The 25,030-nt window shown below is 41.5% G+C and overlaps 1 protein-coding gene across 3 annotated transcripts in view; it reads right to left on the minus strand.

The window, feature by feature from the left end:
- BMPER (BMP binding endothelial regulator) overlaps window positions 1–25,030 on the minus strand; it is a 255,226-nt gene that overhangs the window by 15,859 nt on the left and 214,337 nt on the right. The window contains exon 14 of one of the 3 annotated variants that reach the window (XM_068972504.1): window positions 4,060–4,105. The exons of the other annotated variants lie outside the window; for them this stretch is intronic. Coding sequence (XP_068828605.1) covers window positions 4,081–4,105 — 25 coding nt within the window. The 3' untranslated portion in view covers window positions 4,060–4,080. Of the gene's footprint in view, window positions 1–4,059; window positions 4,106–25,030 lie in introns of those variants that run through there. 3 annotated transcript variants of the gene reach the window in all.

Below are 25,030 nucleotides of genomic sequence, written 5' to 3' on the forward strand. Positions count from 1 at the left end.
GAAGTGCCTTATTGGCTTAAATTTAAGTATGGAAATGATTGGCCAGGATGTAAAGAGAACTGAAGTGTGTTTCAAACACAAACTACTATATTTTCAAACACATTGACTTCGGAGACATAATAACCTCACATTGGACTATGATATTACAGTCTACAAAGGCCTTTCTCATTCTGTTACGAGTGCTAAATAAGACATAGCATAGTCCCTGTTTTATTAATTTAAAAAAAGTCATTCTACAAATAGGCCCAAAGTCACACTAGTAAGTGACAAAAAAGTGAACTAAATTACATCTCCTGAGACTAGTGCTCTCTTCCCAGCAAGTTTTGTTGTTCGTTTAGTTGCTAAGTTGTTTCTGACTCCTTTGCAACCCCACGGACTGTCTCCTCTGTCCGTAGGATTTCCCAGGCAAGAATAGTGGAGTGGGTTGCCATTTCTTTCTCCAGGGGATCTTCCCAACCCAGGACAATGAACCCAAGGGGTGTACTGTATTGGCAGACAGAGTCTTTATCATTGAGTCACACGGAAGCCCTGCAGCAAGTTTATTGCCTAACAATTTTGACTTAACATTTTACATAAGACACCCTTTTTTTTTTCATCCTCTGTTCAGCGAAACCACTTCTTTACAGAATTTAATTCAAGGCTGGAAGCAGAAAAAATAATATTCAAGATTATAAATAGCACTGATGATCCTGGAAAGTGATCAGGACATGATCATCCAGTGTTCTTACACAAGCATTCCCTCTTGCTGTGAGATGTGTACACACCTGATTATAGAGAGTAACCAGCTTGCTCTGGGTGGAACTGCCTGCTCTGAACAAGAATTAAATGGCAGAAACCATATTAAAAGATCAATAGACTCACCGTGTACCTTCAAAGTTATTACATTTCAACACTCAAGGCCACAGCCTTGGGAAATGGGAACTATGCTGGAACAAAACAGAAACAAGTCTGAAACCTCAAGAGTGCTTTCATTTCATCCAAAGAGAGACTGTTTGATGCCTGATACTTAAGACACAATAATCAGGACAGAAAAACTGCTCTCTCTGCTCTCTGCAATAATCAAAGGTGTAATTCTTAATACCTTCTCCACTTGTATTACAGAAAACCTGTGAAATCATGTTCAGCCCTTTCTGATACTAGACACACATGTTATGTCTTTAACGTGGAGCCTCCGGGTTTCCAAGAAAAGACAAATAAAGCCTGTCCTTACAACAGCCACTAAATGTCTGAGAAGGAACCCTCCTCAACATTATTTCCTTTGTTGTTTCAATTTTCATTTCAGACTAACCCACGCCCACCACATCTGCGCTCGGACTTCACAGCACCATTTTTGGCTGCTCCGGTCCTACCCTCTGAGCCCACTTCTGCTTCACATGTTTCTCACCCTCTTTCCTGGCCCAGGGGTATGGGTACCCTTGCTGTTGTACTCAACTCCCACTGACATGACAGGAGGCGGATGGGACCTCATGAACCTGGTAAAATGGTGGTAATTATATGGGAAAAATCTCAACCAGAGGAAATGCTCCCTCTGATTTGAAAGAATGTCTAATGTAATTCTATAAAACTGTTTGGACAGTCAGCAAACAAAATTTAATTTGTTTGTGTGAAAGGACTGTTGGCTAGTATTTTCCTTCTCTTCTCTATATTTCTGCCAGTTGTTGTATGAAGGTATTTATACAATTTAAAATAAATTATGAACAGCTCAATCCAATTCACTGAGACTGCTGAGAGAAATGTTCAAAGCACATATTTAATAATTGCTATGTACACATAATCTACCCTACCCACAGACTACTCTGGACTCTCAGACACAATCAATAATACATCTACCCTTTAAGACTAAGGAAGATTTGAGCTTCTTCTATTACTTGGCACTCATGAGAAACAACATTTGAGGGAAAGACGTTTGTCAGAGTCAGTCCTTAACTTGAAATATGTCACGTATTTTTAAAGGCTTGAAAGATGTGTCTTGTCACAGAAGTTAAAACTATAAGATGTCTTTTTTCACTTGTCAAGTTGACTGTTACACAAAATTGTACCCAGAGTTTGTAAGAGAATGAAGAAATAGACAGTCCATACTCTGCTGGCAAAAGTGTAAAAGTGTAGCGCTTATGTTGAGCACTTTGCTCTGCTCAGCCTTTACATGAATTACCACATTTACTCCACATAGAACCAGATAGGAGGCAGGTGGTATTACCAGCCCACTTAACAGATAGGGAAACTGAAGCCTGGAGATGTTAACAATTTCCCCAGGGTCTCATGGCTGATGACAGATTCAGAACTTCAGAACCAGGACTGTAACTCAGACCTTTCTAATCTCAACTCTCATGTTCTTAATAAGATTAGAAGATCTTTCTAGAGAGTAACTTAGCAATACTTACAAATAGCCCTAAGAAACATTTTTATCCTGATAGGGAAATTTCACACCCAAGGAAATAGTAACTTATGTGGTTTATATATAGGGGTGTCATCACAATACTATTAAAATGGAAAAAAAAAATAACCTAAATTGCCTACGTTAGTTACATACATTTTAGGAGACTTCTACAATGAAATATTCTACAGACATTACGATGGTATTTATGATGTTCATTTTTAAACTGAAGGAAACATTCAGGAAGGATTAATGGAAAAAGAGCAAAACTGTTCCAGTCTTGTGTAGTCACACGCATGCTTATGTGCTAAGTCACTTAGTCGTGTCTGACTCTCTGTGATTCTATGGACTATATCCCACCAGGCTCCTCTGTCCTTGGGATTCTCCAGGCAAGAATACTGGAGTGATCACATGCAGAAAACGATATACCCAAATATTCACTGCAGTCAACCCTGAGTGCTGGCTCTTTCTCTTATTTTCCTGCATATTTTCTACAATGAACATGTACCACTTTTCTAAAAAGATAAAATCACAGTGTTGGGACCTAACCTGAGCCGTGACAGGCTCAACAGGCCACACCAGGCCTAAGCCTCAGGTTCCTGTAAGCATGAGTCACAATTCTAGGAAGCCCCACCCTAGGAGAGCTCCCACTGGTGCCAAACTGGATTAAAACCTGAGTCATGATTCCAGGGAACCACACCCTGGGAAAGTCCCCGATGGCACCAAACCTGAGCCAATCCGGATAGGGATGCAGGATTTGGAAATCGCGCACGTGTATGGCTCAGCCAATCATTACCTGCCAGCTGTACTAAGAACCGCCTGTATAAAAGCAGCTGTGAGTCAGAGCTCAGGGCTCTCTTGTCAGGACTCCACTGCGCTGGATGAGACGGGAGCCCTAGCTCGAGCTAGCAATAAACCCCTTTATGCTTTTGCATTGCTGTGGATGTCTTATCCTCTCAGTTTTGGGGACTCGGACACTGGGCATAACAACAGTGTATTTTTTAAACAACAAAAGGAATGTCATAAGATGTATTAATATTTAAATCCAAATTTAGGAACTAGAGTGAGTGAAAAATAAAGAACTGGAGAAAAATAAAGCTTCCATTGTAGATTTTAGCTATTAAATATTTCTCCAGCTAAGATCTTTCTAATCTGTACATCAGAGGCCTCCTGACATAGGCTGTGATTTGATCCACTTTGTGTTGTCCTCAGATTTCCACCTCGTTGATCTAATGATGCTGTGAGCTTGACATCCGGGTGAATGGAATGGATAACAGAATAATTATGCATGCTTCTGCTGATAACATAGGAATTTATTAAGAGGAAAATACAAGCATCTTCATAGACCCGTCAAATTTCAGGGAGGGGCAAAACTATTGTTATTCAAGTATTCAATTCATGTTATCACACTTAATACTTCAGCCTGAGTGAAATCTAATTTATGACCCAGTGGAGCTGAATTTTTATATGTTAATAGAAGATCATGGACCTTGCCTTAGTCAGTATTCACCAATACTCTATACATTTATATTCATTTTACGGAATCAGTAGTAGAATATTATCACTTTCAGTAGTTACTGAGATTTATGGCTTTGGTTTTTCTGCTTTCATGGCGTTATTCTGTCAGTAATGTTCTGTCTGATGCTGAGTTCTTGGTCAGGAAACACCGTCGCCCATTGCTCCAACGGGAAACCACAGGATCCACTTCAAATGAGCTTTTCCAGGAAAGCCCTGCAGGTAAAGAGCACCGGCTTGGCCCGAGCAATCCCTGTAAAGCATACTTTCCGCCATGGGAGCTTTTAATTAATGTACCTAGAAATGCTTTTCTAATTTATCCTCCCTGCCCTTGGCATCTTTCCTGACAGCAGAGAGGTGCAGGCAGGACTCTCGTTCCATGGGGTTTGCACAGCTGTGCGGTGCAGAGATAAGGAAAAGGATGCCAAGGGCTATCACAGGGCCCCAAGCAACTGGCTCTGTGCTGTACTGTAATGTCACATACCAACTGCCTCCCTTGTCTATCCATTTCACGTGCATGTGCCGTGCTCCACGTGTCAATAAGACCCTTTGAACACCTCTCCTCATAGCACCCAGCAGAGTACATGTGTCAGCACCTACCTGTGGTCCCTTCCCTCCCTGAAATAGGACTTATCACAATTTACCTACGGGGGAGCCTCCTCATCTTTTTTCCCCTGTCAAGTTACAACCACTGCCTCCTGCAAAGCTCTAAGATGGTAGCTACTATCCACATGGAGCCATTTACATGGAAATTTAAGTTAACTATGATTAAATAAATCTAAAATTCATACACTAGCCATACCTCAAGTGTTCAATGGCCATCTGTAATTCGTGACCACCATATTAGACATTTCCACCAGTTCCATCACTGCAGAAAATTGTACTGGTACTGGACGGTGGTACCAAGAATGCAGCTCTGTCTGTATTTGAAAACCACTCCTGTCCTCTCCAGAGGGAATTATTGGTGGAGTAAGATTAAGGCCTCATCTACAGAGGAAGTTCAAATTTCTTGGCCTCAATGTCAAGGTCCCTGGCCATCTAAACATCCCTCTTTCTTTCCCATTCATTCTTTCATCCAATCATATGGGGCCGTCTCATTCAGCATCAGGCTTCCTTATGCCTTGTTTTTGCCTCGAATGTGCCTTTTTGTCCTCTCCACTGGAAAAATCAGATGTCTATCCTTTAAGACAGTTTCAGATTCCTCTGTGGTGCTCCCTGACTGGCTCAGGAAAAGTTATCCCCTGTCTATCAGGTCCTGTGCCTTCCACATCTTTTTTCTTGTGCAGACCCTCTGAATCCTTATGGTCTCTTTCTCTGTTTCAGCAGCAGAACTATATCTCGCTCATCCAGCCAAGCACTGTGCCTTGGACACACAGCTCATTAAGCATTCAGTGAATCATCCCAAGAGTAGATGAGAATGGCCTGATAACCTTCACACAGCTTCCATGGGGCTGGGCAGTTGGACACTGATATCTGAGGGGCATGAATTCCATTCTTGCCCCTAACTTGCTGGCTGTGGTATGGGAGCTGCTACCCATGGCTACCTTGGAACAAAGCTGCTTCTACAAGAACCTTTCCAGTGTCATTTTCATTTTGAACTTCTGGTACCCCTCTCCTGTATCCCAGAGGATTTTTTTTGCATTTAGTGAATGGTGGGAAAAAAGATTTTGATGAGAGAATTCTGCATTCATGACACATTTTCAGGAAAGCACATATTCAGTCCTGTACGAACAACCTATAGTTCTTCATGTTATTAAAAAGGCAAGTCTCCAACACTGCTAAAATCAAAACATCAAACACCTCTCTGCTTCCTAGCAACAGCACACCAAGTGATTTTCCCTCTGCTTTTTCTGGCAGGAGGGCCACGCCTGCCAGAGAGAAGCAAGTGCTCATGACTTTGCTACCCAAACACAGTCCTGAAAGACAGATATATGAACCACTGGGAACGCTCCACCCGGTTTCTGGGGGAACAGATAGGCAAAGCAAGAGCCAGCCCCATCTAGGAGCCAGAGTCAGAGCTCCGGCTTTCCCCTCTGCCACCATGAAGGTCTCTGGCTGGGCTATTTGTTCAATCTGGAGGTCAGTTGTCCTGGGAGCAACCATAGAACAGGACTGGAAGATGACTAGAAAACCACACTGGGGTCCTATGGCTTTCCTTACTCCATGTATTTGGAGAGTTCACAGAAGCAAGTGAAAGCATCTCAGGCTTATTAGTGCCTGGGAATCAATGAAAAAGGGAGATGGGAAAGGCTACTAGAGACAGAGTTCTGACTGGATGGAGTGTATTTAACACCAAGGGACTACTTAAAATTTCACAAATACTTTAACCCTTGAAATTCTGTGCTGACTTTCCTAACCTGAGTTACATGGAAGTAATTAGAGGTAGCAGCCACAACCTGAAGGCATATCCATGTTACATTATACCTAAGAAAACAATTCCAAACCTAACTCAGAAGTGGCTACCTCAGTTCTCCTCAATACTATATAGGCACTCTTATGCTTTCACACACAAATAACAGTACTCTAACCTAGAAGTCAGGGTTCAAAGATTTAATAACGTGAAATGTAACGTAGCTTTATTGAGTTGTTAATAAGTGTGTGGGGCAAGTCTGCAAAGCCAGCCTACTGCTCCTTCCAGACTCTTCCTGGGCCAGTCACAGTTGGCACCACCATGGCTTAACTATGAGTGAGAATATCTGAAAGTTTAAATTGGTTCCAGGTGGCTTAGGGTTGCCAGGCTAGAATAGCAAGGTCAGGCATTTCTGGATGATCTTGTGCATTTCATGAAATCTATTTGAGGAGATGGAGCAGGAGAATCTGGGGGGCCAGCTGTGTCTCTGGTTGTGGATCTTGAATTTATCTGCAGTCCAGCTCCACCACCCACCCAGCCACCCGCCCCCCCCCCCCCCACACACACTAGACCTTGAGCTCACTCCTTAGTATGAAGAATGAACTCATTGAGCTTTGCTTATTCCAGGCACTAAGGGAGGTTCCAAGATGAACAGACATGGATCCCAGCCAGAAGAGAAAATTGCACAGATACTGAAAACCAAACTCGAAATGACGTGAGGGCTTTAATGGCAGACAGCTGGAGCAATGGGATGAAAGAAAAATGAGTGTTAGTCGCTCAATCATGTCCGACTCTTTGTGATCCCATGGACTATAGCCCACCAGGCTCCTCTATCCTCTATCCACATGGATTCTCCAGCAAGAATACTGGAGTGGGTTGCCATACTCTCCTCCAGGGGATCTTCCCAATCCAGGGATCCAACCCAGGTCTCCTGCATTGCAGAGAGATTCTTTACCGTATGAGCCCCCAGGGAAGCCCTTGGATACTGAACAATGCGCTAAGTTGCTTCAGTTGTGTCCGACTCTTCGTGACACCATGGACTATAGGCCCCCAGGTTCCTCTGTCCAGGCAAAAGTACTGGAGCAGGTTGCCATTCCCTTCTCCAGAGGATCTTCCCTATCCAGGGATCGAACCTGTGTCTCTTATGTCTCCTGCATTGGCGGACAGGTTCTTTACCACTAGTGCCGCCTGGGAAGCACCAGAGCAATGGGATCCACAGGGCAGGCAAGGGTGTCCAGAGGCTTCACAGAGTAGGAGAGACAGGAACTGGGTCTTAAAGGATCTGTGTAATTGTGTTTGTTTTAAGAATGAGGAAAAGGAAGTTTCAGGCACAGGCAGGGACCCCAGTACAAGCCAAGAGTGAAAATGACCAGATTTGAGACTTGATAATCATGTGATCCAAACTCCAATATTAAAAACAAAACCAAAAATGATCCCTGATGGCAGTCACGGAGCCTGCACCTCAAGACCTCACTTCCTCACAGAGCAGCCTGGCAGGGCTACCCTCAAGGCATTTCTTTCTTTGAGGGGTTCAGAGCCTCATAGTCTGCAGCCTTAACTCTTCGGTGTGACCCTTGGAGCCACACGGACTCTGTGAATGCGCTGGAACCCACGCAGTCTCTCAGACTCGAGAATCGCAGAGATCACTGACTCTTCTGCGACCTTCCTAAGCTCTGCCCTCCCAGTCCTGCGTGTTTTCCTCTTCCTGCCTTCAGTGTCCTTCTCTCTGTAACTGCTCTCTTCATGCTTTGCAAGAATAAAAATCAGAATACTAAAATAACACAGAAATAACCTATCAAACCAATCTGATAATTACTCACAAGGAACCCCTTTGATTGCCTGGATCCTGTTCCTGTCGTGCATTCTCTGCCTACTTAGGCATATCCCCGATTGAAAGCCTAGGGATGCTACATTTGCAACTATTTAGATTCTCCAGATACTGAACATTATTGATTGCTTTAATCCTCGTAACACTTTCCAGGAAGCGAATGCCAGGACCTACATAGCAGAAGCCAGCCTTACACAGGCATCCCAGAAATAAGCATCAGCCTTGGGCACCCTTCAAAAACCAGAGATGGTCTTAGTGGAATAAGAGGCATCTGTGGACACAGACATCTCCTCGAAAGAGTAGCAATGCTTATGATTTTCCTTAGATGCTAATTTCCTTCACTCTTGCTTTGAACAGAGACCAAACAATAATCATGCATGTTCTGGAACCTAAAATATTTTCTCCCTTGATAAGGCCGTATATCAGATCATATGTGGAAACTATGGTTCTTATGCTCATAGTTAAGTTAGCTTGCGTCTTAGGGGTGGGGAAGGTGTGTGCACCATTCTATTTGCCCCACATCCAGGCGCTATGACGTTAAAGGGGCCAAAGTCTCTATACTCACTAACAAGGTTGGAAATACTCCTCTTAGGAAAGACGAGCTACCTTTACTTGAGTACGAAACACTGACTTCACAGAGGGAAAAGCTAATGAACGGAAGGTATGCTGAATCGTCACTCTTCAAGGGATAACATTTCAGTTTGGGCAAAGATGCCTCACATCCAGCTGGAGAGAGAAGCCTGGTCGCTGCCCCCCTCTAGTGGCCAGGAGTTAGAATGTCAAGTAACCTTAATTGTTATAGCATTTAGCTTCTTACCCTTTCAGTTTAGGGGGCGGGGCTGGCTGATAAGACATAAGAATGGCTTCTTGTCAGAAAATCAATCACTTTTCTCTTAAACACATTCAATGCATCACTGCCATGCTCACTGTGAAACAAGAAGACTGGTTGCATGGTGCTCAGTTGTGTCCTACTATTTGAGACCCCATGGACTGTAGCCTGCCAGACTCCTCTGTCCATGGGATTCTCCTGAAAGAATACTGGAGTAGGTTGCCATTTCCTCCTCCAGGGTATCTTCCCAACCCAGGGATCGAACCCAGGTCTCCAGCATCTCCTGCATTGCAAGAGAATGCTTTACCGTTGAGCCACCTGGAAAGCCAGGCTGGTTGGTGGACTAAAATCCCTGAATAATCATGAATGGCTGCATGGAGTGTCTGCCTAGGAGGGAGAGGATATAGACTGGAACACTCTGTTGGAGAGGGGTAGGGTGGAGCATCAGTGATAATGGTCTAAAAGCTTTTCCATTTTTCGTAACATCTCATTTTCCCTATGTACTGCATCCAGCTTCATACACTTTTTTAAAACAAATTGTATGTGCAATTTAATAGGGTTCTTTTTTGTTTTTTACATTTTTTTTAAATTTTGTATTGGGGTATATCCAATTAACATATCAAGTACAAAAGAATACTTGGTAAGCAGGGGAAAAATCTTCTCTACCACGTCTGAGACAGTAACACAATCAGAAGATACCAATGTGATGCCAATATTTATCTATGTCCTTACCTCTTCACTGGTAAAAAAGCAGTGTCCCTACGGTTCCAGTATCCCATGACTATATCTAAATATGGACCAAAGCTAGGTAATATTCCTACTTGGAAAAGATCCTCCAGGAAATAAGAGAGTGAAGGTTCTTTACTCAGAAAATCCCAGTATCTCTTCTTTGGGGTGACTAGTCTCACCATATTTTTCCCCCAATAATGACAGATACACATCATGTTTGAAACTGTTCCATTCAACACTCATTGAGTGTCTGTGTATAAGGTACCACTGCTTTAAACTTGGGACATTCACAGTGTGTTGGGGAGGCAGGGGAAGACAGGCAAGCCAACACAATGAAGGAGGCTGAGTCTGGGACTCCTGTAAGTGCAGGATGGCTCTGGAGGGAAAGCCTCCTTAAATGGTACTTATGGGGTGGGGATTGGGGGTGGAGTGCTCCCACAAGTGACTGAGGGTGCTCACATAAAGCAGTTATTCGGAAATCAGAGAGGAAGCGAGACCAGGTAAGGAGCACTGTGGAGTCACCACCCTGGTGAAAACCCCAATTTTATCATTTGGGGTGCTTCCCCTTTCTATGCCAGGTTTCCTTGTATAATCTCCCAAAGGATTCTCATGAAAAATAATGGAGAAAACAGATTCCCACTGCCACAGCCGCCATCCCTAAAGAGGAGAGGGAAGTTCAAACACATTCGGAAATGAGGGTAAGAGGCAGCCAGGGCAGAATCCCCCATGGTCACCTTCCTAGCCCATTGTGAGGATTCTGATTCTGAGTGAGGAGGGTGTGGGAAACGGTGTGTCGTTCTCTCTCATTCTAGGGTGGCCTCCCCTCTCCTCTGCGCTCGGGGTCTTCTCGCCCCTGCAGCTCCAGGATGGGTCTGCTTGCCCAAGAGGGCAGCTATCCAATGAGCTTCTCACAAGAGTGATGACAAAAATCCATGAAAGCAAAGGAGGCATCTGGCATCTGGAGGCCACACCCCAGCTACACGCAGCAGCCACAACCACCCCAGCTGCTTCAAAGGGGCCGATCCATCCAGAACCTTTTTCACTTTAGGCCGTGGACGGCTGCCAAGCCCCACAAACCCTCCACTACGTGGGCTAATAAAAGGGCACAGTGGTGGCTGGCTGCCCCCAGAGGAGGCTACCTGGTGGTGAACTTTTTCAGATGGTGGGTGCCTTTCATCAAGTGTCCACACCTTGCCCCCACCATCAACCAGCATTCACATCCAATCACTGCTCAAAGAAGCACTTTTTGCACTCCATCCTCTGTGCAGCGTGGCTGCCCAAGGAAAACACAGTCCACTGGACCTAAAAGGAAAAGTGTCCTTCTGAGGGACACCCCCATCAGAACTGGGCCCCATGAGATGGCAGGCGGCCACTCTCAAATCGCAGAAAAGAGGTTCTGGGATCAGATATTCCCCAAAGGCAAATCATAAACACCCTGGGCCCACTGCTTTCTCACCTGCTTCCCCCTCCCTCTGTCAGAATGACAACACCATTGTATAAGCCCCAGAGAGTTGGAATGTGAGGCATATTTCCTAGAAGCAATTAAGGAGACTATTACTTGAAAGGCCCCACAATCTTCACAGCCCCAAGGGTGAAAGACGCTGCGTTGAGTCAATATTTCACGAGTACCAGCTATATGCCAGTTCAGTTCAGTCGCTCAGTCGTGTCCGACTCTTTGCGACCCCACGAATCACAGCACACCAGGCCTCCCTGTCCATCACCAACTCCCAGAGTTTACCCAAACTCATGTCCATTGAGTCGGTGATGCCATCCAGCCATCTCCTCCTGCCCCCAATCCCTCCCAGCATCAGGGTCTTTTCCAGTGAGTCAACTCTTCGCGTGAGGTAGCCAAAGTATCAGAGTTTCAGCTTCAGCATCATTCCTTCCAAAGAACACCCAGGACTGATTTCCTTTAGGATGGACTGGTTGGATTCTCCTTTCAGTCCAAGGGACTCTCAAGAGTCTTTTCCAACACCACAATTCAAAAGCATCAATTCTTCGGTGCTTAGCCTTCTTCACAGTCCAACTCTCACATCCATACATGACCACTGGAAGAACCATAGCCTTGACTAGACGGACCTTAGTTGGCAAAGTAATGTCTCTGCTTTTGAATATGTTCTCTAGGTTGGTCATAACTTTCCTTCCAAGGAGTAAGCGTCTTTTAATTTCATGGCTGCAATCACCATCTGCAGTGATTTTGGAGCCCCAAAAAATAAAGTCTGACACTGTTTCCACTGTTTCCACTGTTTCCCCATCTATTTGCCATGAAGTGATGGGACCAGATGCCATGATCTTAGTTTTCTCAATGTTGAGCTTTAAGCCAACTTTTTCACTCTCCTCTTTCACTTTCATCAAGAGGCTTTTAGTTCCTCTTCACTTTCTGCCATAAGAGAGGTGTAATCTGCATATCTGAGGTTATTGATATTTCTCCCGCAAATCTTGGTTCCAGCTTGTGCTTCTTCCAGCCCAGCATTTCTCATGATGTGCTCTGCATAGAAGTTAAATAAAGCAGGGTGACAATATACAGCCTTGACATACTCCTTTTCCTATTTGGAACCAGTCTGTTGTTCCATGCCCAGTTCTAACTGTTGCTTCCTGACCTGCATACAGGTTTCTCAAGAGGCAGGTCAAGTGGTCTGTATTCCCATCTCTTGAAGAATTTTCCACAGTTTATTGTGATCCACACAGTCAAAGGCTTTGGCATAGTCAATAAACAGAATGAAGCAGGGCAAAGGCTAATAGAGTTTTGCCAAGAGAATGGACTGGTCATAGAAAACACCCTCTTCCAACAACACAAGAGAAGACTCTACACATGGACATCACCAGATGGTCAATACCAAAATCAGATTGATTATATTCTTTGCAGCCAAAGATGGAGAAGCTCAATACAGTCAGCAAAAACAAGACTGAGAGCTGACTATGGCTCAAATTATGAACTCCTTTTTGCTAAATTCAGACTTAAATTGAAGAATGTAGGGAAAACCACCAGACCATTCAGGTATGACCTAAATCAAATCCCTTATGATTATACAGTGGAAGTGAGAAATAGATTAAAGGGCCTAGATCTGATAGACAGAGTGCCTGATGAACTATGGACGGGTGACATTGTACAGGAGACAGCGATCAAGACCATCCCCATGGAAAAGAAATGCAAAAAAGTAAAATGGCTGTGTGGGGAGGCCTTACAAATAGCTATGAAAAGAAGAGAAGTGAAAAGCAAAGGAGAAAAAGAGAGATATAAGCTTCTGAATGCAGAGTTCCAAAGAATAGCAAGGAGAGATAAGAAAGCCTTCTTCAGAGATCAATGCAAAGAAATAGAGGAAAACAACAGAATGGGAAAGACTAGAGATCTCTTCAAGAAAGTTAGAGATACCAAGGGAACATTTCATGCAAAGATGGGCTCGATAAAGGACACAAATGGTATGGACCTAACAGAAGCAGAAGATATTAAGAAGAGGTGGCAAGAATACACAGAACTATACCAAAAAGATCTTCATGACCCAGATAATCACGATGGTGTGATCACTCACCTAGACCCAGACATCCTGGAATGTGAAGTCAAGTGGGCCTTAGGAAGCATCACTATGAACAAAGCTAGTGGAGGTGATGGAATTCCAGTTAAGCTATTTCAAATCCTGAAAGATGATGCTGTGAAAGTGCTGCACTCAATATGCCAGCAAATTTAGAAAACTCAGCAGTGGCCACAGAACTGTAAAAAATCAGTTTTCACTCCAGTTACAAAGAAAGGCAATGCCAAAGAATGCTCAAACTACCGCACAATTGCACTCATCTCACACGCTAGTAAAGTAATGCTAAAAATTCCCCAAGCCAGGCCTCAGCAATACATGAACCGTGAACTTCCAGATGTTCCAGCTGGTTTTAGAAAAGGCAGAGGAACATCCGCTGGATCATCGAAAAAGCAAGACAGTTCCAGAAAAACATCTATTTCTGCGTTATTGACTAAGCCAAAGCTATATACCAGGTACATCGCAAATATGAGCACATATAATTCTGACTGCAAAATTTTTAACAGAAGCGAGAACTAAGACCCAAAGAGGTCAAGTAGGCTTGTTTGTTTGCCTGTTAACATCAGACTGTTTGGTAAGTGGCAATGCTGGGCCCACGTTCTCTGCCTTATATCACTCTGCCTAATATAGGACATGCTGCTCATTCCATGAAATATTCTTTCTCCTGGTTAAAACGTACTCCTCCTGCTATATGCAAGCCAAAAGCTTTCTCAGGGCAGCCTTCTGAGATCCCCAAGCTAGTTATTGTTCTGTGCTCAGTCGTGTCTGACTGTTTGCGACCCGGTGGACTATAGCCCACCAGGCTCCTCTGTCCATGGGATTTCCCACACAAGAACACTGGAGCGGGTTGCCATTTCCTTCTCCAGGGGATCTTCGACCCAGGGATTGAACCCATGTCTCCTGCATCTCCTGCAATGGCAAGCAGATTCTTTACTACTGCACTACCTGGGAAGCCCCTCCCCAAGCTGGATGAGGCTGCTATTAAACTTTCCCATGGTGTTCTAAGATGGTCCTTGTCACAGCCTGCAGTCATGCCTTTGTGGGACCAATGCTTCACTCCATGCACCCTCCTACACTTCTGGGTGGGCAGGTTTTGCTTATCATCTTTTGCTAGCTTTGGTGCAGGACCTGGTTGTGAGTAGATGCTCAAAATCTATTTTTCTGAATGAATCGTTTATAGATGTTTTATAGTCCAAGTCCAGACAAAGTGATTGCTAAGATGACAATGAGAAGCAGATGGTTAAACAGCCTGAGAAAGTTTCTAGGAGGAATGAGCATCTTGTGGATTTCAGTATTACCCACGGCCAGGGGGAAGAGGATCTGAAACTGGCCACTGGATTAGGCAACTAGGAGATGAGTGATGGCCTTAGGAGAAATAGTTTCATGGGGGTGATGAGGACAGAAATCACCCTGGCATGTATTGAAGGTAGAAAATACATGAGGCATTGAGTGAAGACTGTTCTTTCGGCAGTTGGCAGGGAAGGGAAGAAGAGAAATGGGGCAATAGTTTGAAGGGAATTGAAGTGTAGCGTGTGTGTGTGTGTGTTAGGATCAGGGAGATCTGAAATTGCTTTACACCAGGGAAAAAGATGTCCAAGAGATGTTGACGTGAAAGCAATGGAAGGGTTAGATAACTGGGAGAGTAATGTCATGAAGGAAATAGGTGAGAATGGGGTCAAGAATGCAGGAGAAAGACTGTACTTTTCTTCACTTATAGTTGCAAGTAATTTTCTGGAAAAAAAAAAAAATCCTGGGAAAAACCCATAAAACTTCCTATGCTTATACAAGGCACAGTGAGGGAGGGGGTAAAAACTAAGGTTACCCTATAGGTCAGCAGGTGGATGAAGATCAGTGATGCAGTGCAAATAACTAGCAAAGAGAGTGAGTAGGATTTTATGACATTTGCAAGTGGTGTTTCCAGGTGAAGAAGGAGTCCAGACAAGGGGCAGGAAGACTGCCTTCTGGACAATTCTGCTGTCTTTCAAGCCAAGCCCTTTGGGACCCACAGCAAATGAACAGAAATAAAACTAAGCCAAATTTCTAATCAGGCAGAAATTTAGAGCTGGTAAAATTGCCTTTCAGCTCCTATGGAGAAAGAGGCAATATGGCAGGTTTTCTAGACTTTAATTTTACATTTTACAATCTAAAAATAGTGACAAAACGTCTTCCCCCAAATTGGAGGGCCTAAAATTTAGAATTGTTTCTTTTTATGGCAGGGAGTGGTGAGAAGGGACTTTTCTAGATGCTGTCTCCCTAAAGATTTTAATGCTTCCAACTATACAGTAAAAATCTTCACAGCAGTCATTGTGGGAACCCATCTTGGTTAAGACACTGAGAGCTCAAAAACTCTACCAATAAGCTGGATGACTCATTAACAGTCACAGAATCAAAGAATCAAGAGTTTTAAAAGACGTAGTGAACATCTACTCCCTGCAGAAATTCCTTTTATAACATCCCTGACAGATGGTCATACATCTGCATCCTGTCTGTGATAAGAGCTCAGTAGCTTTTTAGGAATCTCATTCCTGGGATAAACAATTATAGCTTCTTTTTCAGGAAGTTTTCTTATATATTAAGTGAAAATGTGTTCCTTAACTTCTACCCACTTGTTCAGAGTCTAGCTTCTGTTGAACTATGGTATTATTTTATTCTATCCCAGCACTCATATATCTTCTTCAAATACATGATGAAAACTAAAAATGTTCCACTTAAAAGCAAACCCTGGGGGGACTTCCAGAAATATTCCTATTGTACCATTTTTCACTTCCTACGCTTTCATTTCCTTTTATATCTACCAATTCAAGAATGTCCAGCCTGAGTATAAACCTTCTTTCCCTTTTGTTTATTCTTCCAACAAATCTCTACTGAATAGGGCATTGTACTCAACCCCAAGTTAGGGGCAAAGATGAAAAAGATGGGGTTTGCTACGCCAAACGACACAATGTGCTAAAATCAATTGTAATGAATGGAGGAAAATGATGAATGTGATAAAAAGCTGTTTAGTATTAGGAAGTGAGTTCAGCTGTGCAAGAAAGGTTATTTTGGTATGGAAGACAAGGAGTGAGAAGGAATTATCAAAGAGTTCAAGGAAGAGTCATCCCTTGAGTTATATCTTAAAAAAGAATAAGTTTGGGCTTCCCTGGTGGCTCAGTGGTAACGAATCTGCATGCCAATGCAGGAAACATGGGTTCAATATCAGGGTCAGGAGGATCCCACATGCCTCAGAGCAACTAAGCCGACATGCCACAACTACTCTGCCTGTGCTCTGGAGGCCAGGAACCACAGCCACTGAAGCCCACATGCCCTAGGGCCCATGCTCCCCAATAAGAGAAGCCACCGCAATGAGAAGCCTTCACACTGCACCTAGAGTAGCCTTGGCTCATCACAACTAGACAAAGCCTGTGTGCAGCACTGAAGACCTAGCACAGCCAAAAATAAATAAATAATTTAAAAAAAAAAAAAAAGCGTAAGCTTGACCCAGGCAAAGCAGAAGAAAGAGCTTCTCAGAAAGGTCATATTTTAGAAATAGCATTGATACTTTTGTCTGAAATGCCACATGTGCATTTGGGGATCCCTGAGCATTGAGAAGAGGAACAGATATTGTAGGACATCAGCTGAAAAGGTAGGCTGTGCCTTGTGTGCCAAGCTATGAAGTACGAGCCTAATTTGAAAATCAGAGGACTCGTTGATTAATTTGAGCAGAAAAATGATAGAATACAAAGCACACCTCCAAAAAGTGAGCTGATAGCAGTGTGTTAGATGGGCTAAGGAGGTGGAGATGGGGGATTAAGTAGGGAGTTAAGCAGCTATAGAAGATGTCTCAGCCAGGGATCACTAGAGAAAAACAGACACAACCAGGGACCAATCTGGGGGAGCACCAGCAGAAATTGAGGGATGATGTAAAGCATATGAGATAAGAGGAGTGTAATCTGCAGAGTCTGTAAAAGGATCTCCTGTTGGGGAAAAAAGAGAAAAGAAAGGATCAAAAAATGCCTCTGGAGATTTGAGCCTGGGTTTAAAGTCTATCAACAAATATAAGGAATGCGGGAAGAGGAGGTGACGGTAGAAAGAAGGAGAGACACCAGGTTTACATTTACACAATCTGAGTTTCTGGAGGAACATTCAGGCAGTGATGTGGTGGTAAATGTTTAACAATTGGCTCTTGGGGGGAGGGGTGCAGAGGAGGCGAGAGCACCCCTGATTTGTAGCCTAGGCCAATTTCTCTGGTGTAAATTCTCCCCCTGCAGCTGCTTTCAGGCTACCAACATGACATCACTGATGACTAAACATGAAGTTGGGAAAAGATTCTAACATTTGGCTCTAGAGAGCCACTACAAGCCAGCTCCAGCACACCATTGCACCCGGTAAAAATGTTTAACAGATGTTTGAGAGGGAAGCCAGGAGTTGAGCCAAGAGTGTTCCTTATTGCCCAGTAAACAAAATGTGATTCTTTACAAGACAAAGTTAACACCATGGCTACAGACAGGCTTGAGCATCCCTACTGATGTGTTCTAATGTCAGCCAAAAGCCACAAATAACTTCTCTCATTCTCTGTTACCAGCATTCATGTAAACACCATAAAAATGAGTGCTGACAGCAACCAATGAGTTTATGCTAGTTTTATGCTTCGTAATGTCCTAGGAAGATTCCTCCTTTACGATTTACTATTGTTTTGCCTACCATGAAATGGTAACTAAGTGTTTTGCTAAATCAATTTAAAGGTTGCTTTGTTTCCCTGCCACCTTCGCAAGTACCTCTGGGCTAGTCTGACTCATGTTTTACAATGACTCGTAATAATGCTGCTCAGTCAATCATAGAGTGCAACTTGGCTTAAAAAAAAAAAAAAAAAAAACTAGAAGCTCCTCTTTTTCTCTTTCCAGGTATATAAAAATCTAGCAACATGACATTACTATTGGGGCAGTCAATGATCCTATGAGGTTATTGTATGGAAGAAGAAATATAACAGGTTAAAAAAAAAAAAAGAAGTGAATAGCCCACATGAAGGTAATGGTTGAAAGTCACACTCTGGGAAAGAATATAAGAGGAAAGAAGACAAAAATGCATGATCAAAAAGGATTTTACTGTGACTCAACAGTGAAAAGTTCTAATTTCTCACCTATAACTTTACAGTGACAGCACAGATACTATCATATGCCTTCTTCTAGATACAGCAGCCAGTTCAGTATTTTTGTACAACCACTTCTTATAATAATACTTACAGGGACATAAACTCTTCATTCCCCACATAGCAGCCAAGCGTTCTTTTAAAAGTATAAAACGAATCATAGCACTCCTCTAACCAAAAGTTTCCAAAGACGTCTCATTACATTAAAAATATAATCTACCCATCACATGCCTGTGATAGCTAAGCCTGATTTTAAACATGGTAAAATTGAATAAAATAATGTTTATTTGTTACAATGAATAGCATCTGTTTCAACTTAAGGAGCCAGAATTATTCTCAATAATAAAATATAAGTACATCAATAAATTTAAAAAAAAGGATGCCTTCCATTACTACCATTAACAGTATTCTTAAAGTTATATCATCTAAAATTACACAAGCTGTCAAACACTAGATATAGATTTTAGAAAGGAAAGAGCAAAATTATACTTACTTGCAAATGATATGATTGTCTATAACTAGGAAGCTTCAAAATAATAAGTTGTAAAAACAGTTTTACTAAATGCCAGTAATTCTTAGAAAATATGCTGTACATAAAAATTCAATTCACAACAACAAGTCAAGGTCACAGAAGATTTTAAAAAAGCAGAAGCAAACAACAAAATGTGCATACTTGGGTAAGTAAAGAGTGATTTCCTTAGATAATACAGTTGACTTTACTTTTATACTTAAAAATTGTGCATTCTGTAAGTATTTATAATGTGGTAACAATCAAAATAATAAATTTAAAGAAAATAATTTTTTAAGTCTCTTTGACTGCACAGTGGAAACTGGAGTGAAGAAGCAGAATTTGTGTCAATAGTGGGGAACAAATGCACTTAGAGGAAGAGGGCGAGAAAGTGGAAGCACAAAGATGTTGACAGTCTGCACCAAAGCAATGATGGTTACTATTGCAACCAAGTGGACTTTAGATATATTTAAGAGCACACATCAACATGATACAGAAAATAATTGACTGTTTGAGCATGAGAATTAAAGGAGAGAGAAAAATTGACAGCTTATACATTCCACAAATACTTGCCGAGTACCTTCTATGTGCTAGGCACTAAATTAGTCCCTGGGAACCATGCATAATTAAGTGAGAAGACACATTAGTTTGCAACCTGCTAGAAAAGAGAAAAGATTTTTAAAAAATAAAGTTTCAACCCACAGGTAACCTATAGGTATTTCTTTAAATACAAACAAAAAAAATCGAATGTAGAACTTAATTAACTGGGAAGTATGAAGAAATTATGCTTTCAAATTAAAGAACAGCCAGAGGAAATCTGCCAAGTGTTTAATTAATGGAGAAGAATGTAGAAACTGCAGGAAAAGGTAGACTTAAAACTAACCTGTGAATTTGGCTCAAATGCAGAAACCAGAACCATAATTCAGGCGACTACAAAGTGAAATATCAAAGTGAAAGAGAAGCTAAGCCTCTTGACCATGGGGCCTCAACCCTTATTACACCTTAGAATCACCGTGGAGCTTTAAACAACCCCAATGCTGGGGCTACAACTGGCGGAGATTCTGACTTAATTGGTCCAGATGTGACCAGAGTGTCAGCAAACTCCCAGGTGACTCTGGTACAACTCTGATGGGGAACCCCAGATGCTGATTCTCATCTGATACTAGTATATCTCGATTCATGTTGTAGATTCTGATTTCAATGAAACACAGCTAAAGAAGCCCTATACTTGGCATTCATAGATCATACTAGCCCCTAATTGTCCACAGGAATCATCATAATCAATAAACTCACTTTTTTTTATAATAGAGAAACTAAGGAAAGGTTTTTAGAATCTTCTCCAAGCCTAAAAGCTTTTCCAACCTTAAAAGTGCTGAAAGCATACTATCGTCTGATCATTTTCTTCTGCCTTTGTATAAATAAAATTATGGGATCAAAATATAAGCCTGCTCCTCCTAAACTTGCATTGAAATAATTTTACTTAATTTTAGAAATGCTGGTCTGCATTGAGCTCTTACAATTGTATCGGTCTATGCGATATTCTATAAAGAAAGAATTCAGATGCCAAAGAATGCAATATAAGGACAAAAACAGACTGTAAAGAGTTTCTATAAACTCTAAGATAGATGTTCTATTTGCTCACTAATCTTTGCACATGAATCAGTTAATTGCTGAGGCAAAAGTTATTTAAGATCTCGGATGAGAATCATCCCTATATACATATCATAACTTAGAAAAATGAACAATACTGGTTATTATTAGAAACATTTCAAAGAAGGTACTATAATCTTCTCCCTCAAAGTCCTTTACTTACAACTGTCCTTCAGCTAAAGGTCACTGCAAAACCAGAATTCTTGAAGGAAGGAATCAAGGAGTTAAGGGCAAATAACAAAGCTGCAAGACGTTTCTTGTTAACAAGGCTTTATTTCGAACAAAAGTGACCTCTTTCTCCTGGCTTTGCCCTGCAGGCCTGGCATTCTATGCAGGTAGATTCACTAAGGGCTAAAGGATCAGCTGAGCTCTGTTTCACGTTCTTTCTACTTGGACTAGCAGCCTTGACCTCACTTGAGGCTTCATCTGATATCTGAGTTTTTTTTTTTTCTTAAGAAATGTAGAATCTCAGTCCTGAGATTCCCAGGTGGCTCAGTGGTGAAGAATCCACCTGCCAACGCAGGAGACACAGGAGATGCAGTTTTGATCCCTGAGTCAGGAAGATCCCCTGCAGGAGAAAATGGCAACACACTCCAGTACACCTGCCTGGAAAATCCCATGAAGAGAAAAGCCTGGCAGGCTACAGTCCATGGGCTTGCAAAAGAGTTCGACAAGACTGAGCACACAGAGAGAATATGAATCTGAACACACACAGAGAGCATCTCAGTCCTACTCCCACCCATTGAACTGTAGTCTAGAGCCCTATCACACTCCTACCTCCAGAGCAGTGCTTTCAAAGAGCAGTACACCATAAGGCTGAGCCTGAAGGAAATCCTCCAGAGTACAAGGGGGAAAAAACAGAACTTCTCTTTTTATTTACTATCCTACTTTGTTTTAATTTATATTTTTATAATTTACAATGTACATGCTGTGCTAATATTGAAATACATAGTAATTATATATGATACATATGCATGTGTATGCTATAATATATAAGTATATATACTACACATGTATGTAAATTTGTATAATATATAAATATACGTGTGAAATATAAATATAGGCGTGAGTGTTTAAAGACATTCAGAGACTGGTTATTGGTCTTACTGACCCACTCACTGGTGTAGTGAAATTAGCTTTGAGAGATGTCACAAGTTTATCTGTTTCTAATAATAGTTTAAATATACAAATTTGCAATTTGCTTATTGATAAACCAGAATTCAATTCGAAGTTATCACCATAATAATATGACTCTGTCACTTCCATTCTGCCATGTCCATCTATTGACCATTTATGCATCTATCCATCATTCTCCAAACACTTATATGGTATTTATTAACTACTATATTCCTAGAGCTAGGAATAAAACAAAGACCCGGACAAATACGATCCCACCTTTTAGCCCTAATGACACTCTCGAACTGGGTCAACAATCTAGCAAACTCATCATCACAGTTGGGACTAAGGCTGTGATTACAGACATAGAGCTGGGAGAAGTGAGCAGAAGGAGTAAATTTGGTCTGGAAATTGAAGTGGGATTCTCTGAAATACTGGTAACTTGGGCTCAGACCAAAGATAAGCAGGAGCTAAATGGAAGAGAAACAGGAGAGGCTGTAGCTTAAGAATGGGATGGTGTATCACCCATCCTCTATGCTACAGTCAGAGGTTATCTTTATCATCTGAGGATGAACCCTGAGTTCTTACTGGGTTCAATCCCTAGTCAGGAAATTAAGATCCCACATGCCATGGGGCAACTGAGATTTGACACCGCCAAACAAACAGATAAATTTTAAAAAAAAGAAAAGATTGGGTCTTGATCCACTTTTCCATCCCCACTAAAGATATTTGAGTGTATTAAAAACAAATGCTTCACAATGACAGAAATCTAATGTATGTATCTCTAAAATACTCCTACTATCAAGGCTGTTGGTCAGATTTATTTTGTTCCTATTTTCATGGTGATTTAGTTGTATGGAAAATACAGTTGCATTCCTCAAAGACTTTGCATGTACATCAGAGAGTTTACTAAGCGCTTCATTTATTCCCTCCCTCTCTCAACAAACATGCATTGAACACCTACTATATGTGCGGCCAGGACACTGAGCAAGGCAGGTGGAGCCGAAGCACTCAAAGAGAGAAGTGTTGGGCGGGGAACAGTGAGTAATCAGGCACTCATCACGTTAAGGGTTTCCTGATGGCTCAGGCAGTAAAGAATCTGCCGGCAACACGGGAGAGGTGGGTTCGATCCCTGGGTTGGGATGATGATCCCCTGGAAAAGGGAATGACTACCAGTATTCTTGCGTGGAGAGTTCCATGCACAGAGAAGCCTGGCAGGCTACAGTCCACGGGGTCACGAAGAGTCCGAGACGACTGAGCAACTAACGCTTTGACTAGTGCATTAAAAGCAGTGGAGACTGTTAGAAGGAATGTTGTAGGAGGGCCCTTCTCTGAGTCCCGTCCTGACAGAGGGAGCGCTGAGGAGGACTAAACAGTCTGAGAAGTCAGAGATGGAGTTTCTGCAGCTGGCCCTTAGTAGAGAAAGGCTTTTCTTTTCTTTCAAAATGCTAATAATTGGGGCTTCTTTAGCTCCTCCTAGTCTGCTAGTTCCTAGAAGGCTTATAGACAAACAGAAGTTCACCTTTCTCGAGTGCAGGAAGAGGCCTTACCCTGTATTTCTCCGGCCCTCCACAATACCCTAGAACTGACACACTGCACTGCATATATCACAGATGCTCAATACATGTCACTGTTACTTGATGGACAACTAAAAGGAAAAGAAAACATTTCTTCTGAAGTCCTGGGTGATGCTCATTGAAAAGCAGGCAAGCTTAACTCAGAGTTCAGTCAGTGATGAGGGGAGATTTGTATTTCATTCTTACACTAAAGTTTCTCCTAATAAAAACTGACTGTAGAATTCTTTCTTGTTCAATATTCATGACCAAAATTCTCAGGGGTCAAGGAAAAAGGTATGTAAGAATGCAAACAAAGAATAAACTTCAAGAGTGGAAGACGGAAAACCAAGTCACTCTTTAAATATAAGCAAACTTAGGAAAAATGGAAGGAATTCAGTTTGAAATTATAAACATTAAGAACTTTTGTATGATAAAAAATAAAGAAACCAAAATATTGAATCTAAAGTACCAAGTACTAGCTGTATCCCTGGGCAAGTATCTCAAACTTTTGTTCATAATGAAATATTTCAAACAGAAAAGGAAAGAGAGTAATATAGCAAGTAGCTATGTAACCAGCACTCAGAATTAACAAATGTTCACTTTTTGCTTTATTTATCTTAGGCTTTTAAAAGAAAGAAAACATTAGAGGTACAGTAGAAGTTCCTCTCAATCCCCTCTGGCCCTAATTCCATGCCCCAAAGGCAAATGACTATTCTTTATAATAATTTCAAATTTTTACTACATAGAATTATATCTATGAATAATATGTGGTATTCTTTTATATTTTTAAATTTCACAATAATGGTATCACATTGTGCATATCCTTATTTTTCATGTCCATGTATATGTATTTTTGCTATCTTTCTGAGAATTTAAATAATTTAATTGTAAGTTATATCAATCTTTGGCACATGTTAGACTTCCTGGAGTCTAACAAATGATCGAGTTTTGACAATGTTCCATGAATTTCTTAATAAATGTATACTCTATTCCTTGAATGTAGAGTTCTATATATGTCTGTTAAATCACACTTAATTGTTCAAATTTTCGCTATTCTTAAACCAATTTTTCAGCTTGACATATCCATTTCTGACAATGTGTTAAAATCTTTCCTTATGATTAAGAAGTTGTCAAATCCTGCCTGTAAGGTGGAAAATTTTTGAAATGTATGCGAAGGTGATATGATTAAGAATGGACATATGCATGACTGTAATGTCTCCTTAGCATATTGTTTCTAATATCTCGTATTTACTGTTTTCATCTTTAACTATATTCCATCTGATATGATTGCTATAACAGCTTTCATGTGTTCGTGTTAGGATATATTCATTCCATCCCTTTACTTTCAGTTTTCCATGCCATCCTATTAGGCATTCATTTTCCACACCACATATAACCACACACAACTACTTTTTTAGAAATCTATTCTGAGAGCCCAACTGTTAATAGGCAACTTTAATCCACATTTAATTTCCCAGTTATAGATCTATTTGAATTTTTTTTCTATCTTTTTTCTAATTTTTATTTATAATAGTTTTTCTTCCTTATATCCCTATTTCCTACCTTCTGTTACCTTTAGGACAATAACATCTTATTCTTGTCCTGTTACTGGTTGTTTACCTTATAGAAACGATTGAGAGATCAGAAAGCATATGTACATGAAGATGTTCCATGAAGCATTCTCTATAATAATGCTAGAAACACATATCCCACAATGGAAAACGTGATGAAACAGTTTACAAACACTACAAATATTTCTAAAGCCTATGCAGCATAATGAGAAAATGCTGAGTGATGTTATATCAGGAGGAAAAGCATAACGCAAATTTTCATGTACTGCATGTGTACCTCTGTTTCTAGTAGAGATGGTTGGTGTTTGGTTGAACGATGTTTAGCCCATCTGGTTCTCAACTTGGAACAGCA

This window comes from Capricornis sumatraensis, chromosome 5, assembly GCF_032405125.1.
Source record: "Capricornis sumatraensis isolate serow.1 chromosome 5, serow.2, whole genome shotgun sequence".
Taxonomy (NCBI): Eukaryota; Metazoa; Chordata; class Mammalia; order Artiodactyla; family Bovidae; genus Capricornis; species Capricornis sumatraensis.